The sequence below is a fragment of the Pristiophorus japonicus genome, chromosome 9 (genome assembly GCF_044704955.1).
Source record: "Pristiophorus japonicus isolate sPriJap1 chromosome 9, sPriJap1.hap1, whole genome shotgun sequence".
NCBI classification, from domain to species: domain Eukaryota; kingdom Metazoa; phylum Chordata; class Chondrichthyes; family Pristiophoridae; genus Pristiophorus; species Pristiophorus japonicus.
Window position 1 is genome coordinate 220,367,237 of NC_091985.1, and position 18,465 is coordinate 220,385,701.

Genomic DNA, 18,465 nt, shown 5'->3' on the forward strand with positions numbered 1-18,465 from the left:
GGGGGGAGGAAGCGAGGTGGAGGGGGAAGCGGGGTGGAGGCTGGCCCCGGTGGGGGGGGGGGAAAGCGGGGTGGAGGCTGGCCCGGGGGGTGGGGGGGGAAAGCGGGGTGGAGGCTGGCCCGGGGGGTGGGGGGGGAAAGCGGGGTGGAGGCTGGCCCGGGGGGTGGGGGGGGAAGCGGGGTGGAGACTGGCCCGGGGGGTGGGGGGGGAAGCGGGGTGGAGACTGGCCCGGGGGCGGGGGGGGGGGAAAGAGGGGTGGAAGCTGGCCCGGGGGGTGGGGGGGGAAGCGGGGTGGAGACTGGCCCGGGGGGTGGGGGGGGAAGCGGGGTGGAGACTGGCCCGGGGGCGGGGGGGGGGAAAGAGGGGTGGAAGCTGGCCCGGGGGGTGGGGGGGGAAAGCGGGGTGGAGGCTGGCCCCGGGGCGGGGGGGGGGAAAAGAGGGGTGGAAGCTGGCCCGGGGGGTGGGGGGGGAAAGCGGGGTGGAGGCTGGCCCCGGGGGCGGGGGGGGGGGGGAAGCGGGGTGGAGGCTGGCCCGGGGGGTGGAGGGGGAAGCGGGGTGGAGGCTGGTCCGGGGGGTGGGGGGGAAAGCGGGGTGGAGGCTGGCCCCGGGGTGGGGGGGGGGAGGAAGCGGGGTGGAGGGGGAAGCGGGGTGGAGGCTGGCCCCGGGGGCGGGGGGGGGGGGAAGCGGGGTGGAGGCTGGCCCGGGGGGTGGAGGGGGAAGCGGGGTGGAGGCTGGCCCGGGGGGTGGGGGGGAAGCGGGGTGGAGGCTGGCCCCGGGGGGGGGGGGGGGGGAGGAAGCGGGGTGGAGGGGGAAGCGGGGTGGAGGCTGGCCCCGGGGGCGGGGGGGGGGGAAGCGGGGTGGAGGCTGGCCCGGGGGGTGGGGGGGAGGAAGCGAGGTGGAGGCGGGGCCTGGGGCGAGGGGGTAGAGAGGGGTGGAGGCGGGGCCCAGGGGTGGGGAAAGACAAGAGAGGGGTGGAGGTGGGGGAAGGGGCGAAGAGAGGGGTGGAGGTGGGGGGAGGGGCGAAGAGAGGGGTGGAGGTGGGGGGAGGGGCGAAGAGAGAGAGGGGCGGAGGCAGGGCCCGGAGGAGGGGGTGTGGGGCAGGGCCCGGCGGGGGAGAGATGGGTGGAGAGGGTTGGAGGCGGGACTCCCGATCTCCCGATCACCACTCACCACCTCCTCTTCCTTCCAGCGGCTTCTACCATTATCCCTTCTCGCGCGTTATTGAGCGGAGCGACGGCTCTTTACTGACGGTGCTGGGGCCACGAAGGACCACACTGATGGCCCTTAAACAACCAGATAACCCAGCCTTGGAGGTAAGGACCAGGGGAGCTTTACTCAGAGCAGAGCAGCCTGGAACACGGAATGTTGGCGATTTCCCCCCCCCCCCCCAATCCCCAGGGAATGATACTGGGGTCACATCCCCCAGGGAATGATGAAGCTCTCCCCTCTCTCATGGAGTATGCTGGGGCAGTGGGTCTGCACTGACCTTTCACATTTTGGGACTTGGATTCAAACCCAGGCCCAGACAGAAGGGATGGTCTCTCCGCTCTCTGGTGGGCGGTGGGGGGGGAACTATCCTGGGACTCCTGCTGGAAAGGTGTGTGGTGATTAGCTGAGGCCAGGATCAGGGCTTTGGGGTGATGCCTCCTCCCACAGTCAAATATCCTGCTAATGCTTACTTTCTGGTGAAGAATGAGGCCACTCGGGTGCTGGTCCATGTGGAACCGAACCTCTGCACGAGTCAGCATTTCGGTGTCAGCTACGGCACGGTGGGACTCGCTCTCGACTCCGAGTCAGAAGAGCGAGGGCTTGAGTTCCACCCCAAACACTTGAGCCCCAAAATCCAGGGCCAACACTCCCTAGTGCCAGTAATGAGGGAGTGCAGCACTGTCGAAGGTGCCTAGTTTTGGATGGGATGTTAAACCAAGAGCCTAGTCTGCCCTATCAGGTGGACATAAAAGATCCCGGCCACTATTGGAAGAAGAGCAGGAGAGTTCTCCCCAGTGTCCTGGGGCCGATATTTATTTTTCATTAACATCAATCGAAAAACAACAGGTTATATCTGATTAATAGATCGATGACTGCGGGATCTTGCCATTAGCAAATTGGCTGCCACATTTCCTACATTATAACTAACCTTCAAAAGTATTTAACTGTCTGTAAAGCACTTTGGGATGTCCTGAGGTGGTGAAAGATACTGAGAAATGCAAAAGGGGTAAGAGAGGTGGTTGGGTGCAAGAATACGAGATTGGTTTAGAAACTGTCGATAAGGATTAGCTTTGTGCTTTCCCGCAGGAGGAGAAGGAACCAGAGCAGCTGACAGTGTGCTTCAGTGTCAGCATGATCCCCTGGTCGGACAGTGGGGAGAAAGTGAACACGTTGGTGTGGTTAACTGTAGTGAAGGAATCTGTCACATCACCCGGAGGAGGTAAGATGGGAATCCCCTCCACCGAGCAATGGGTTAGTCCGGGTATGCACCGAATCGGCATCAAATCCAGCCCAGATAGTGGTCTCCTCTCTCTCTGGGGGACTGGGTGAGGGTCAGTGGGCCTGGCACTGCCCTTCCACTCTCTTGGTACCTGGTTGTGGCAGAAATAACCAATATCTTTCAGCTCGGTATCAACTGCTTCAATTTGTCATGGTGCTTGCCTGTTGCAGGCAATTTGATTGATGAATCAACCAAACCACTCAATTCAAATACGAAGGTGCAGTATGATCTGTCTGATTGGCAGCAACAAGGCAGGTATTTTGTTTTATACGTTCACGGGATGTGGGCGTTGCTGGTAAGGCCAGCATTTATTGCCCATCCTGAATTGACCTTGAGAAGATTGTGGTAAGCCTCCTTCAACCGCTGCAGTCCGTGAGGTGAAGGTACTCCCACAATGCTGTTAGGGAGGGAGTTCCAGGATTTTGACCCAGCGACGATGAAGGAACGGCGATAAACTTCCAAGTCAGGATGGAGAGTCACTTGCAGGTGGTGGTGTTCCCATGCGCCTGCTGCCCTTGTCCTTCTAGGTGGTAGAGGTCGCTGGTTTGGGAGGTGCTGCTGAAGAAGTCTTGGCGAGTTGCTGCAGTGCATCCTGTAGAACACAATCATATCCTTTGTGCTCGGTATGACTCCAGCCAGTAGAGAGTTTTCCCCCTGATTCCCATTGACTTCAGTTTTACTAGGGCTCCTTTATGTCACATTCTGTCAAATGCTGCCTTGATGTCGAGGGCAGTCACTCTCACCTCATCTCTGGAATTCAGCTCTTTTGTCCTTGTTTGGACCAAGGCTGTGATGAGGTCTGGAGCCGAGTGGTCCTGGCGGAACCCAAACTGGGTATCGGTGAGCAGGTTATTGGTGAGTAAGTGCCGCTTGATAGCACTGTTGGCGACACCTTCCATCACTTTGCTGATTGAGAATAGACTGATGGGGCAGTTATTGGCCGGGTTGGATTTGTTCTGCTTTTTGTGGACAGGACATACCTGGGCAGTTTTCCACATTGTTGGATAGATGCCAGTGTTGTAGCTGTACTGGAACAGCTTGGCTAGAGGCGCAGCTTTTTCTGGAGCTCAAGTCTTCAGTCAACGGCCGATATGTTGTCAGGGCCCAGAGCCTTTGCTGTATCCAGTGCGTTCTGCCATTTCTTGATATCATGTGGAGTGAATCGAATTGGCTGAAAATTGACTTCTGTGATAGTGGGGACCTCGGGAAGAGGCCGATATGGATCATCCACTCGGCACTTCTGGCTGAAGATGGTTGTAAACACTTTTGCACTCACGTGCTGGACTCCGCCATTATTGAGGATGGGGATATTCATGGAGCCTCCTCCCCCCCGTTAATTGTTTAATTGTGCACCACCATTCACGATCGGAAGTGGCAGGACTGCAGAGTTAAATCTGATCTTTTGATTGTGGGATCACTTTGCTTCCTCTGCTTAGCATGCATGTAGTCCTGTGTTGCAGCTTTCCCAGGTTGGCACCTCATTTTTAGGTATGCCTGGTGCTGCTCCTGGCGTGCTCTTCTGCACACTGTATCGAACCAGGGTTGGTCCCCAGGCTTGATGGTAATGCTAGAGTGAGGAATATGATGGGCCTTGAGGTTACAGATTGTAATGGAATACAATTCTACTGCTGATGGCCCACTGCGCCTAATGGATGCCCAGTTTTGAGCTGCTAGATCTGTTCTAAATCTATCTCATTTAGCACGATGGGTGCCACACAACATGATGGATGGTGTCTTCTGTGTGAAGACGGGATTTCATCTCCACAATGTGCGGTGGTTGCTGCTACCAATACTATCATGGATAGATGCATCTGCGACAGGTAGATTGGTGAGGACGAGGTCAAGTAGGTTTTTCCCTCCTGTTGCTTCTTTCACCACCTGCTGCCGAACTGGGCCAGCTCAGTCAGTAGTGGTACTATCGAGCCATTCTTGGTGAGGGTCATTGATGTCTCCCACCCAGAGTACATTCTATACCCTTGCTACTGTGTGCCTCTTTCAAGTGGTGGTCAATGTGGAGGATTCATCAGCTGAGGGAGGGCGGTCGGTGGTAATCAGCAGGAGCTTGACCTGAAGCTATGAGATGTCATGGAGTCCAGAGTCAATGTTGAGGACTCCCAGGGCCACACCCTCTCGACTGTATACTACTGTGCTGCCACCTCTGAGATGGTGATGGAGGAGTCTGGGGCATTGGCTGAAACCTATGATTCTGTGAGTGTGACCATCAGGCTGTTGCTTGACCAGTCTGTGGGACAGCTCTCCCAATTTTGGCACAAGTCAGGAGGACTTTGTGTAGGGTCGATTGGGCTGGGTTTGCCATTGCCGTGTCCGAAGCCGGTGCCGGGGTCGATGCCAGGTGCTCCATCGGGTTTTATTCGTATTATTTCTTGTGGTTTGTGACAACTGAGTGGCTTACTCGGCCATTCGAGAGGGGAGTCAACCACATTGCTGTGGGTCTGGAGTCACATATAGGCCTGACCGAGCAAGAACTGCAGATTTCCTTCCCGAACGGACATGAGTGAACCAAATGGGTTTTTACAACAATCCGGTAGTTTCATGGTCACCATACTGACACTAGCTTTTTATTCCAGATTGATTGATTTATTTATTTATTTATTTATTTATTTATTTATTTATTTAACCGAATTTAAATTCCCAGCTGCCATGGTGGGATTTGAACTCACGCCTCCGGACTATTAGTCCAGGCCTCTGGATTACTGGTCCAGTTACGTAACCACTATTGTACCGTTGCCGATAATAAGTCTGGATATCCTATCTGACTCTGTGCTCTCCACTTTCCCCTGCGAGAAACCTTTCGGGTTTGATCTGGTGACTCCGAAGCGAGGTGGCCTGCGCTGGTAGATTAGAAAAGTGAGTGAAATACGCCAGACCAGTGGGTGAGGAAAGGGTTTAAAAACTATCAGCCCCACACAGAGCAGGCAGAGCCCAGGCTCCACCTCCCAGGTCTGCGGTGTGCTACTGATCCCAGTCGGTGGGGGGGGGGGCTACAATTGGTACTGACCCCCCCCCCCCCTCCCCCAGAGAATACAATTGGTACAGACCCCCCTCCCCTCTCCTGGGGACTACAATTGGTACAGACCCCCCCCCCTCTCCTGGGGACTACAATTGGTACAGACCCCCCCACCATCTCCCGGAGACTACCATTGGTACAGACCCACCCCCCCACCCCTCTCCTGGGGACTACAATTGGTACAGACCCCCCCCCCCCTCTCCTGGGGACTACAATTGGTACAGACCCCCCCCCTCTCCTGGGGACTACAATTGGTACAGACCCACCCCCCCACCCCTCTCCTGGGGACTACAATTGGTACAGACCTTCCCCCCCCCCCCCCCCACCTCTCCTGGGGACTACAATTGCTACTGACCCGCCCTCCCCGGGGAGGTGGGTGGTGGAGGGGCTACAGTTGGTTCTAAGCCACACCCCCAGAGCAGCAAAGATTCAGCTCGAGTATTGTGTCCAATTCTGGGCACCACATTCAAGGAAGGACGTCAAGGCCTTAGACAGGGAGCAAAAGAGATCTATCCAGGGTTGCGGGACTTTGGTTAGGTGGAGAAACTGGAGAAGCTGGGGTTATTCTCAGAGCAGAGAAGCTAAGGGGAGATTTGATCGAGATGATCAATATTACAAAGGGTTTAGACAGAGTAGATCAGCAGAAACTGCTTTCACTGGCAGGAGGTCGGCAACAGGAGGACACAGACTTCAGATAATTGGCAAAAGAATCAATAGAGAGACGAGGAGAATGTTTTTTCCCCGCAGAGAGTTGTTGTAGTCTGGAATGCACTGACTGAAAGGAGGATGGAGGCCGATTCAATAGTAACTTTCAAAAAAGGAAATGGATAAATATTTGTAAAGGAAAGGTTTTCTGGGGTGTGTGGTAAGAGCAGGGGAGTGAGACGATTTGGATGGGACATTACAAGAGCCGACACAGGCACGATGGGCCGAATGGCCACCATCTGTGCTGTACGTGGATATGTATTTCAAAAGCTTACTGTGGCTATACTATCTGGCGACCTACACTGAGAATGATAGAATCTTACAGTACAGAAGGTGGTCATTCGGCCCATCGCACCTGTCCGGTTCTATGATAGAGCTGTGCAGTTAGCCCCACTCCGCCCTGCTCTTACCCCATTGCCCTGCAAATCATTCCTTTTCAACTCTTTATCCAATTCCCTTTTGACGGTCATTATTGCATCTGCTTCCACCACCCTTCCAGGCAATGAATCCCCACGGCTCCAGGTTAGCTTGAGTGTTGCAAGTCGATGTCTGTGGTGGAATTTGACAGGATTTCTCCCTCCTCCTCCTCCAGCTCGTTCAATGCTCTGTGCCGACTCTCAGGGGACCTTATGGTGCTCTGCCTGGGACCCCACCACCATCCAGACAGAGGGATCGTACATTCAGCAATATGGCGAGCTTTCAAACTGGACCCGCAAACAGGTAACACCTCAGCAGCTCTCAGGGCTTCACCCAAATTGTACCTGCCCTGGGAGTGTTTGATGGGACAGTATAGAGAGAGATTTACTCAGTATCTAATCCATGCTGTACCTGCCCTGCGACAAGTTTAATGGGACAGTGTAGAGAGAGATTTACTCTGTATATAACCCCGTGCTGTACCTGCCCTGGGACAAGTTTGATGGGACAGTGTAGAGAGAGATTTACTCTGTATATAACCCCGTGCTGTACCTGCCCTGGGACAAGTTTGATGGGACAGTGTAGAGGGTGCCATACTCTGTTATGAGAAGGAAAGACTGTGGCTAACTAAGGAAATAAGGGAAGGTATCAAATTGAAAACAAGGATGTACAATGTGGCTAAGACTAATAGGAGGCCAGAGGATTGGGAAACTTTTAAAAGCCAGCAAGGAACAATTTAAAAAAAAAGAGAGAGAAGGAAAATAGATTATGAAAGTAAACTAGCAGGAAATATTAAAACAGAGTAAGAATTTCTACAGGTACATAAAAAGGAAGAGTGGCTAAAGTAAATGTTGGTCCCCTGGAGGATCAGACTGGGGAATTAATAATGGGGAACAGGGAAATGGCAGAGACGTTGAACAAATATTTTGTATCAGTCTTCACGGTAGAAGACACTTAAAAAGATCCCAATAGTGGATAATCAAGGGCTATAGGGAAGGAGGAACTTAATACAATCACTATCACTAATGAAGTAGTACTCTGTAAAATAATGGGACTAAAGGCGGACAAGTCCCCTGGACCTGATGGCTTACATCCCAGGGTCTTAAAAGAAGTGGCTGCAATGATAGTGGATGCATTGGTTGCAATCTACCAAAATTCCCTGGATTCTGGGGCAGTCCCATCAGATTGGAAAACCACAAATGTAACGCCCCTATTTAAAAAAGGAGGCAGACAAAAAGCAGGAAACTATAGACCAGTTAGCCTATCATCTGTTGTTGGGAAAATGCTGGAGTCCATTATTAAGGAAGCAGTAGCAGGAATTTGGAAAAGCATAATTCAATCAAGCAAAGTCAGTATGGTTTTGTGAAGGGGAAATCATGTTTGACAAATTTGCTGGAGTTCTTTGAGGATTTAAGGAGCAGGGTGGATAAGGGGGAACCAGTTGATGTGATATATTTGGATTTCCAGAAGGCATTTGATAAGGTGCCACATAAAAGGTTACTGCACAAGATAAAAGCTCATGGGATTGGGGGTAATAGATTAGCATGGAAGGACGATTGGCTAAATAATAGAAAACAGAGAGTCGGGATAAATGGGTCATTTTCTGGTTGGCAAACAGTGACTAGTGGGGTGCCATAGAGATCGATGCTGGGATCTCAGCTATTTACAATCTATATTAATAACTTGGATGAAGGGACCGAGTGTAATGTTACCAAGTTTGCTGATGATACAAAGATGGGTGGGAAAGCAAATTGTGAGGAGGACACAAAAGATCTGCAATGGGATATAGACAGGCTAAGTGAGTGGACAAAAATTTGGCAGATGGAGTATAATGTGGGAAAGTATGAGGTTATCCACTTTGGCAGACAAAATAAAAAAGCAAATTATAATTTAAATGGAGAAAAATTGCAAAGTGCTGCAGTACAGAGGGATCTGGGTATTGGTGAGGCCACACCTAGAATACTGTGTACAGTTTTGGTCTCTGTATTTAAGGAAGGATACACTTCAGAGGCGTTCAGAGCTGGCTCACTAGGTTGATTCCGGAGATAAGGGATGGGCTTATACTCATTGGAGTTCAGAAGAATGAGAGGTGATCTTATCGAAACATATAAGATAATGAGGGGGCTTGACAAGGTGGAGGCAGAGAGGATATTTCCACTCATAAGGGAAACTAAAACTAGGGGAGATGGTCTCAGAATAAGGGGCTGCCCATTTAAAACTGAGATGAGGAGAAATTTCTTCTGAGGGTTGTAAATCTATGGAATTCTCTGCCCCAGAGAGCTGTGGAGGCTGTGTCATTGAATATATTTAAGGTGGAGATAGATAGATTTTTGAGCGATAAGGCAATAAAGGGTAATGGGGAGCGGGCAGGGAAGTGGAGCTGAGTCCATGATCAGATCAGCTATGGTCTTATTGAATGGCGGAGCAGGCTCAAGGGGCTAAATGGCCTACTCCTGCTCCTATTTCTTATGTTCTGTATCTAACCCGTGCTGGGAGTATTTGATGGGACAGTGTAGAGGGAGCTTTACTCTGTATCTAACCCATGCTGTACCTGCCCTGGGAGCTTTACTCTATCTACCACGCTCTGTTGAGAATATTCCTGTTCACATTCTGTCCCCAGGTTCACTCTGATAGGGTGACAGCCGTGACTGAAACCAATGAACTCATTGTGACGACGTCGTACGACCAATCTGTGCGCCTGTGGGATCGCGTGTCCCTGAAACAGGTAAACTCTGCACATTCATCCATTTTCTCTCTCTCTCTCTTGGTCACATTCTCCACCTCTCTCTCTCATAATGCATATTCTCTGTCTCTTGCCTACAGGTGGGTCTCTTTACCTGCCAGGCACCCGTGCTGTGCCTTGAGGCGAATCCTGTCTCCCCCGGGGTGGGTGTCTGTGGGGACTCCTCAGGTAATGTCTACTTCTTGCGCTGGAATAGCCGCCCTGCCAAAGGTTAAACCAGCCCAGTCCCTGGAGCAGAGGAGCATCGCCAGGAGCAACATGACCGTCCTCCGCGACAATACAGTCCCGCCGGGGGAGGGGAGGGGAGAGGACTGGAGCCAACTGCGATTGGAATCATTAATGCATGTGTCCCGTTTACACACTGGGAGGGGAGTCTCTCCCTCAGGGCCCCCTTTTAACAAGGGTTCAACATTAACGTTTTCTGTTGATTTTCTGAATTCGAGGGCAGATTGCTTCCAAATACGGGAGAACATTTAACGGGTGGAGGGTTTAGGACCTCTGAGTTTACACATCCTTCACAAACTCAGGCCTGAGGGTTAATTGAAATGCTGCCTATTTCTTTTTGAAGGTAAATAACTAAATGTTTCAATTGATACTTTGCTGATCTCACTGAAAGAGGAGCTCCCTCTAATCTCTCACATTGTGAATTTTGCTGATGCCTGAATCTCCTGCCCAGTGCGGTACGGAGCCCCACAGGGAGTAGGAAGAGCCCAGGTTCCATCCCCCCCTCCCTCAGTCTGTGCTGAGTTAGCAGGTCCCTGCCGGGTGGTGGGACAGGGGGCTACAATTGGTGGGGAGCGAGCAAGCTTACTCTGATTGCGAGAAACATGGATCAGACTAACTGCAGTGCAAGCATGATTGAATCTGTGTGCAGGATTAATCATCAAATAAAAGGAATGATAACACCCACGTATTGTCTGTGCTTCCAATCTGCCCCAACACCACACTTCTCACCAGCTTCTTCTCTGCTCGTTCTCAAAACTTCCGTGCAGCTTTCTGTGAGGACTGAGCCCAGTGCATTCAGAAATCCCAATTCCAAATCCAGTCCTAGAATGTAGTCTAGATGGGGCAGTGGGGTCAGACACTGACCTTTCACCCTATGGGACCCGAGGTTAAACAGACTATGTAATGGAACACCCCAATGTCTTCTTGAGCCCATTTGCAGTCTCATTACTCTTTGGCAAACCTCCTACTTGTGTGTCATCACCAAATGTTCAGATTCTTCTCCCGACCCCCAAATCTGAATTGACTATAAAATACTCAGACAAAGGGCCCAGCAATGACCCCCGGGATAACCACTTCTGATCCGACCCTCTGTTTCCTGTCCCTGACCAACTTTCTCCCCACACTTGCATTTCTTTCTAAACTGCCCACCTGAGGATGTTGGACATTCCCCGGGAACCTTCAGACTGTTGCTCACCATTTGCCTCATTTTACTTGAAGTCATCTATAGTCTCACCAAATAGTGTCGGAGCCTCCCGGCCTGAACATCCAGAGGTTTCCGGTCGGCCTCAAGGAATTTCCAGCAGATTTCTTCAAATCCAGTGCTGCTTTTCCTCAAAACTGCTGGAAGTTCTGGCGTGACTTTCCCTGTGGGGAAAAAAATCACATCAGGTTAGGGGATGGAAGAATTAATGGGCCTTTTCCAGAACTAGATTTGAGTCTTAACTCTGTGCTAATACTCTTACCTAGAGGGTTATAAAAGATGTGGGTTCAAATTCCCACTCCAGAAACTTCAACCTATAATCCAGGCTAACACTCCCAGTATTGAGGGAGGGCTGCACTCCCGGAGGTGTGTCTTTTGGATTAGATGTTAAACCGAGGCCGCCTCTGCCCTCTCAGGTGGATGTAAAAATCCAATGGCCGCTATTGGAAAAAGAGTTGGGGAGTTATGCCCGGTGGCCAATACTTGTTGCTCAACTAAAACTGATGATCTAGTCATTTATCACACTGCTGTTTGTGGGATTATGCTGTGCAGAAATTGGCTGCTGAGTGTCCTACAATAAAACAGTGGCCTCATTTATAAAGCCCCCACCCCCCGGACATTGGCTGTGAGGATAGGGAAGTACTGAGGTGGTGAAAGGCCCTGGAGAAATGCAAGTTCCTCCCCCCACCCTGCCTATGAGGGACCACCAACCCCTCTAATCTCATTCTCTATCTCTCTGTCCTCTTGCTGACCCCCAGGCTCGGAGACTCTCGGAAAATGCAGGGCCATTTTCAGAGGCATCCAGGATCACAGTCAGGGGTCCGGGGTCATGGGCTGCACAACCTGGAGCTGTTTAACGCTGAGCAGAGGCTGCAGACAGCCTATGACCCCCCGACCCTGAATCAATGGCAGAAACATACCGACATGTTGTGACAGGCGGAAAGCACTGTGGCGTCATCTGCTGCAGGGTAAAGCAGCATCAGCCATGGTTTGTGTGACATACAATTAAAAACAGAAAATGCTGGAAATACTCAGCAGGTCATCGACCTGAACCGTTAACTCTGTTTCTCTCTCTAGAGACGCTGTCTGATCATCTGAGTATTCCAGCATTTTGTTTTTATTTCAGATTTCCAGCATCCGTAGTATTTTGATTTTGTATGTGTGCAACATGCAGTCGGCCATGTTGGTGTGACATAACCCGCTGTGAATGTCTGCCATTTCTTTAAATCAAACAGCTCAATTAAAGGAAAGGTAACTTCAGTTTCCATCCAAATAACTGCCTGATCTTAATCGATAAAAGTGACAGTCTGGCGTACAGGATCTCATCCAATATAAAGTGAGACAGGGCCTAGTGCAATAATAATGGTGATAGGATCTTGTGGAATTTAAACAGACATGGTCTGGTGCAGTAATAACTGAGATAGGGCCTCGTGTAATATAAATAGACGGGACGTAGTGTAATTTAAATGACATGGTCTAGTGCTGCAATAATGGATACAGGGCACAATACAATATCAACAAAGACATGGTCTAGTGCAGTAATAACTGAGACAGGGCCTTGTGTAACATAAACTTTGACACTTACACCGAGATGCCAAATCCAGGAACCACTTACTCTGAGACACCAAATCCAGGGACCACTTACACTGAGACAACAAATCCAGGGACCACTTACACTGAGACGCCAAATCCAGGGACCACTTATGTCATGTATTCAACTGTCATTGTAACCCATGTATAAACTGACCTAAGTTCTACACCGTGAGAACATTGACCACTAGGTGGTGAACTTGTGGGAGACACTCCTAACCTGGACTTTCAGGTATAAAAGGGGAAGCTCCACCCACCTTCTGCACTTCAGTGCTGGCTAATAAATGTTACTGGTCACAGAGTGACCACCTCTCAAGTATGGGCCTCGTGTGCATTTATACTGTATAGTAAGGACATATCATTGGCGACGAGAAACTGGGATTTAAACCATGCGAGCATGGCCACTAGCACACAGACGAGAGGTACTGCGTTGGTGATGATTGGAACGATTTTATTGAGAGACTATAGCAAAGTTTTGTCACTAAGGAATGGCTGCGACAGGATTCGGCCGACAAACGCAGGGCTCATCTTCTGACGGTTTGTGGATCCAGGACGTACTCCCTGATGAAGGACCTTCTAACGCCAGAGAAACCGGCGGACAAGACTTTTGAAGAGCTCAGTAAGTTGATCGGGGAACACTTTAAACCAGCGAGCAGCATGCACATGGCGAGACACCGGTTTTACACGCACCGGCGGCGAGAAGGGCAAAGCGTTCCAGACTTCGTGGCAGACCTCCGGTGACTGGCGAGACTATGTAAGTTCCCAGATGCATGCAGAGGGGAGATGCTGCAAGACTTTTTTTATTGAGGGCATCGGGCACACTGGGGTTTTCAGGAAACTGATTGAGACCAAAGACTTGACCCTGGAAATGGTGGCTTTAATGGCCCAGACAGTTATCTCAGGAGAGGAAGAGACCAGAATGATGTTTGACAAAAATCTTGGCTTAAATGCAGAAAATGGACAGGGAGTCAACACTGTTAATGCAGCACACAGTTCTCAAGGCAGACAGGGGCAATCGGACATGCCCGAGCATGTAGTCGAACCCAAAGGGGGAATTCAACAGAGACAATGGCTAGCTGAATGGCGATTCATGCCATTGCAAGCGACAATGGGGCCATCAACACCAGTCAATGGTGCGCTTAAGGACAGTTACAGAGACAGTCAGACGATCGACTGGTAATGGACCTTTTGTTTCCAACAATGGCTCATATTGGAGGTGTGGAGGTAAACACCCAGCCAGAGCTTGCAGGTATCAGCAATATACCTGCAGAAATTGCTATGTCAGCGGTCACTTGGCACGTATGTGCAGGAAGCCTGCAGCCAGGTTGATGTACGAGGAGGACGTGTCCGATGTAAGCCCTACGAGGCCAAATGAACACTGGGGGAAATTGCTAGAAGCTGAAGTTCAGTGAGTTCATGTGGAGCACAAATACAGTTCATACACCAGGATGCCACCGATAATAATGATAGTGCTCCTCAATGGCATCCCAGTATCAATGGAGCTAGATACGGGGACCAGCCAGTCCCTGATTATCAAACAGTTCGCCAAGTTGTGGGCGTCCAAGGCCAGGAGGCCAAAATTATTGCCGATTGATGCACAGCTACGGACACATATAAAGGAGATCATTCCGGTGCTAGGCAGCGCCACAGTAGTCATGACCCACAAAGATTCAGAGAACAGATTGTCCCGGGGGATGGTCCCGCACTACTGGGGAGGAGTTGGCTTGCTGTCATGAACTGGAAATGGGGCGATGTCAATGCAATTTCTTCTGTGGAGCGAATATCATGCTCACAGGTCCTGGACAAATTTGACTCATTATTTCAACCTGGCATTGGCACTTTCATGGGGACCAAGGTAATGATTCAGATAAACCTGGACGCTAGGCCAGTACACCACAAGGCCAGAGCGGTGCTGTATGTGATGCGGGAAAAGTTAGAAGGCGAATTGGACCGCCTGCTGAGGAAAGGCATCATCTCGCCAGTCGAATTTAGTGACTGGGCGAGCCCGATTGTGCCGATGCTCAAGTCGGATGGGTCGGTCAGGATATGTGGTGATTATAAGGCCACCATCAATCGTGTGTCACTCCAAGACCAGTACCATCTACCGAAAGCGGAGGACCTCTTTGCGACGCTATCCGGTGGCAAACCTTTTTCAAAATTGGACCTGACCTCAGCTTACATGACCAGGAGCTGGCGAATGAGTCGAAGAAGCTGACCACCATTATGACACACAAGTGGTTGTTTGAGTACAACAGCTGTCTGTTCAGGATTCGCTCAGCCGCCACGATCTTTCAATGAAATATGGAAAGCCTCCTCAAGTCGATTCCAAGGACGGTGGTTTTTCAAGAAGACATCCTCATCATGGGTTGCGATACTGAAGAACACCTCCACAACCTGGAGAAGGTGCTACACAGACTGGACCAGGTAGGGCTGTGACTGAAAAAGGCGAAGTGCATCTTCCTAGCTCTAGAGGTTGAATTCCTGGGGATGAGGGTAGCAGCTGACGGGATCAGACCAACTGCATCCAAATCAGAAGCGATCCAGAGAGCACCCAGACCCCGTAACACGACTGAGCTACGTTCTTTCCTGGGGCTCCTGAACTATTTTGGTAACTTCACAAATTGAGCATGCTGTTAGAGCCGCTGCACATGCTCCTACACAAAGGTCGCGAATGGGTATGTGGGGACAGCTAGGAAAAGGCTTTTGATAGAGCACACAATTTGTTATGCTCCAACAATCTGTTAATGCTATACGACCCATGTAAGAAACTTGTTTTAACGTGCGATGTGTTGTCCTATGGGGTCTGGTGTGTGTTGCAGCATGTCAATGCCAAGGGTCAGTTACAGCCAGTAACTTATGCCTCCAGAAGTCTGTCCCAGGCAGAAAGGGGCTATGGGATGCAAGAAAAGGAAGTGCTTGCATATGTATATGCAGTAAAAGAAAATGCACCAGTACCTGTTTGGCAGGAAATTTGAGCTGGAGACAGATCACAAACCCCTAACGTCCCTTTTGGCCGGCAAATGCATCGGCCCGCATACAGAGGTGAACATGAGTAGGCCATCTAGCCCCTCGAGCCTGCTCCGCCATTCAACAAGATCATGGCTGATCTGGCCGTGGACTCAGCTCCACTTACCCACCCGCTCCTCAACCCTTAATTCTCTTATTGGTTAAAAATCTATCTATCTGTGACTTGAATACATTCAATGAGCTAGCCTCAACTGCTTCCTTGGGCAGTGAATTCCACAGATTCACAACCCTCTGGGAGAAATTCCTTCTCAACTCGGTCTTAAATTGGCTCCCCTGTATTTTGAGGCTGTGCCCTCTAGTTCTAGTCTCCCTGACCAGTCGAAACAACCTCTCTGCCTCTATCTTGTTTATCCCTTTCATTATTTTAAATGTTTCTATAAGATCACACCTCATCCTTCTGAACTCCAACGAGTAAAGACCCAGTCTACTCAATCTATCATCATAAGGTAACCCCCTCATCTCCGGAATCAGCCTGGTGAATCATCTCCAAAGCTAGTACATCCTTCCTTAAGTAAGGTGATCAAAACTGCACGCAGTACTCCAGGTGCGGCCTCACCAATACCCTAGACAGTTGCAGAAGGACCTCCCTGCTTTTGTACTCCATCCCTCTCACAATGAAGGCCAACATTCCATTCGCCTTTCTGATTACCTGCTGCATCTGCAAACTAACTTTTTGGGATTCATGCACAAGGACTCCCAAAAGAGTTCATGCACAAGGACCCCCCAGGTCCCTCTGCACCGCAGCATGTTGTAATTTCTCCCCATTCAAATAATATTCCCTTTTACTGTTTTTTCCCCAAGGTGGATGACCTCACACTTTCCGACATTGTATTCCATCTGCCAAAACAAAGCCCATTTGCTTAACCTATCTAAATCTCTTTGCAGTCTCTGTGTCCTCTACACAACCCACTTTCCCACTAATCTTTGTGTCATCTGCAAATTTTGTTACACTACACTCTGTCCCCTCTTCCAGGTCATCTATGTATATTGTAAACAGTTGTGATCCCAGCACCGATCCCTATGGCACACCAGTAACCACCGATTTCCAACCCGAAAAGGACCCATTTATCCCGACTCTCTGCTTTCTGTTAGCCAGCCAATTTTCTATCCATGCTAATACATTTCCACTGACTCTGCGTACCTTTATCTTCTGCAGTAACCTTTTGTGTGGCACCTCATCGAATGCCTTTTGAAAATCTAAATACACCACATCCATCGGTACACCTCTATCCACCATGCTCGTTATATCCTCAAAGAATTCCAGTAAATTAGTTAAACATGATTTCCCCTTCATGAATCTATTCTGTGTCTGCTTGATTGCACTATTCCTATCTAGATGTCCCGCTATTTCTTCCTTAATGATAGTTTCAAGCATTTTTCCCACTACAGATGTTAAACTAACCGGCCTATAGTTACCTGCCTTTTGTCTGCCCCCACTCACGTTAGCCGCCTATGACTATACAATTCGCCACAGACCGGGCACTGAAAACTGCACTCAGCAGGTTCCCACTCGCCACCACCGAGGGGGCAACCAAGCATGCTGCTGAGATGGTCATGGCTGTTGAAGCTTTCGAAAGCGAAGGCTCACCCGTGACAGCCCGTCAGATCAAAGTCTGGACAAATAGATTCCCGCTACTGTCTTTAGTCAAGAAATGTGTCCTGAATGGGGACTGGGCAGTCACGTATGGGGCATTCCCTGAGGAATTCAAACCATTTCACAGGTGCAAGGATGAACTCTTGATTCAGGCCGATTGCCTACTGTGGGGAAACTGAATAGTCATGCCCCAGATGGGCAGAGAGATGTTCATCAGAGAACTCCACAATGAGCACTGTCATGATGAAGGCCATTGCCAGGAATAGATGTAGACCTGGAACTTTGTGTTCGCAGGTGCAACACGTGTGCCCAGCTGTGGCATGCGCCCACGGAAGCTCCTGTTAGCCCCTGGTCCTGACCCACCAAGCCATGGTCACACATCCATGTGGACTACACAGGTCCTTTCATGGGAAAAATGTTTTTGGTTGTCGTAGACACCTACTCCAAATGGATCGAGTGTGACATTCTCAATTCAAGCACATCCTCTGCCACGGTAGAACGTCTACGGGCAATATTCACCGCCCATGGTCTACTGGACGTCTTGGTCAGCGACAATGGCCTGTGCTTTACAAGCATTGAATTCCAGGACTTCATGGCAGGAAATGGTATCAACCGTGTCAGAATGGCACCGTTCAAGCCGGTCTCAAACGGCCAGGCAGAACGGGCAGTGCAGATAATCAAACAGGGGATGCTCAGAATCCAAGGGGGTTCCCTACAAAGCCGCTTATCACGCCTCCTGTTGGCCAATAGATCCCGACCACACTCGCACACAGGGGTCCCACCCACAGAGCTGCTAATGAAAAGGATGCTCAAAAGCAGGTTATCCCTTATACACCCCACCATGAAAGAAATTTTTGAGAGCAGGCGCCAGTCACAATGTGACTATCATGACGGGAATGCGAGGGCACGATGTATTGATGTCAATGACCCTATCTTTGTCCTCAACTACGCTGCAGGGCCTAAATGGCTCACAGGCACTGTGATTGCCAAAGAGGGGAATAGGATTCTGGTAGTTAAACTTACCAATGGACAAATCTGCTGCAAGCATGTGGATGAAACAAAAAGGAGGTTCAGCAACCTCATAGAAGAAGCAGAGGAAGAACACTATGTAGAGTTCACTCCTCCACAGGTGACCGAACCCCGGAACCAAGCAGAGGAGAGTCCAGTCACTGTGGGCAGTCCACTCAGGCCTGAGGCACCGCGAACAACAGACACTCAGGCCAGCGCCCAACAACCAGAGCCCCAACTCAGGCGCTCTACAAGGGAGCGTAAACCACCAGAGAGACTTAACCTGTGATCCCAATAAGACTTTTGGGGGGGGGGGGGGGGGGGGGGAGGTGATGTCATGTATTCAACTGTCATTGTAACCCATGTATAAACTGACCTAAGTTGTACACTGAGAACATTGACCACTAGGTGGTGAACTTGTGGGAAATATTCCTAACCTGGA

General features: G+C 50.4%; 1 protein-coding gene across 1 annotated transcript; it reads left to right on the top strand.

The window, feature by feature from the left end:
* The first annotated feature begins 1,194 nt into the window (after nucleotides 1–1,194).
* LOC139273726 (telomerase protein component 1-like) lies at nucleotides 1,195–10,287 on the top strand. Its single transcript, XM_070890781.1, has 5 exons — nucleotides 1,195–1,313; nucleotides 2,296–2,428; nucleotides 6,814–6,941; nucleotides 9,256–9,360; nucleotides 9,459–10,287. The coding sequence occupies exons 1-5, from the start codon at nucleotides 1,278–1,280 to the stop codon at nucleotides 9,591–9,593; spliced, it is 537 nt and encodes a 178-aa protein (XP_070746882.1). The 5' UTR covers nucleotides 1,195–1,277; the 3' UTR covers nucleotides 9,594–10,287.
* The last annotated feature ends 8,178 nt before the right edge of the window (nucleotides 10,288–18,465 follow it).

What these genes read in the sequence shown, in the direction of transcription:
- LOC139273726 (XM_070890781.1), top strand. Translation starts at nt 1,278, where the DNA reads ATGGCCCTTAAACAACCAGATAACCCAGCCTTGGAG. An exon ending in CAAACTGGACCCGCAAACAG is followed by an intron (nt 6,942 to 9,255) that starts GTAACACCTCAG and finishes TTCTGTCCCCAG; the next exon opens with GTTCACTCTGATAGGGTGAC. An exon ending in ATCGCGTGTCCCTGAAACAG is followed by an intron (nt 9,361 to 9,458) that starts GTAAACTCTGCA and finishes TCTTGCCTACAG; the next exon opens with GTGGGTCTCTTTACCTGCCA.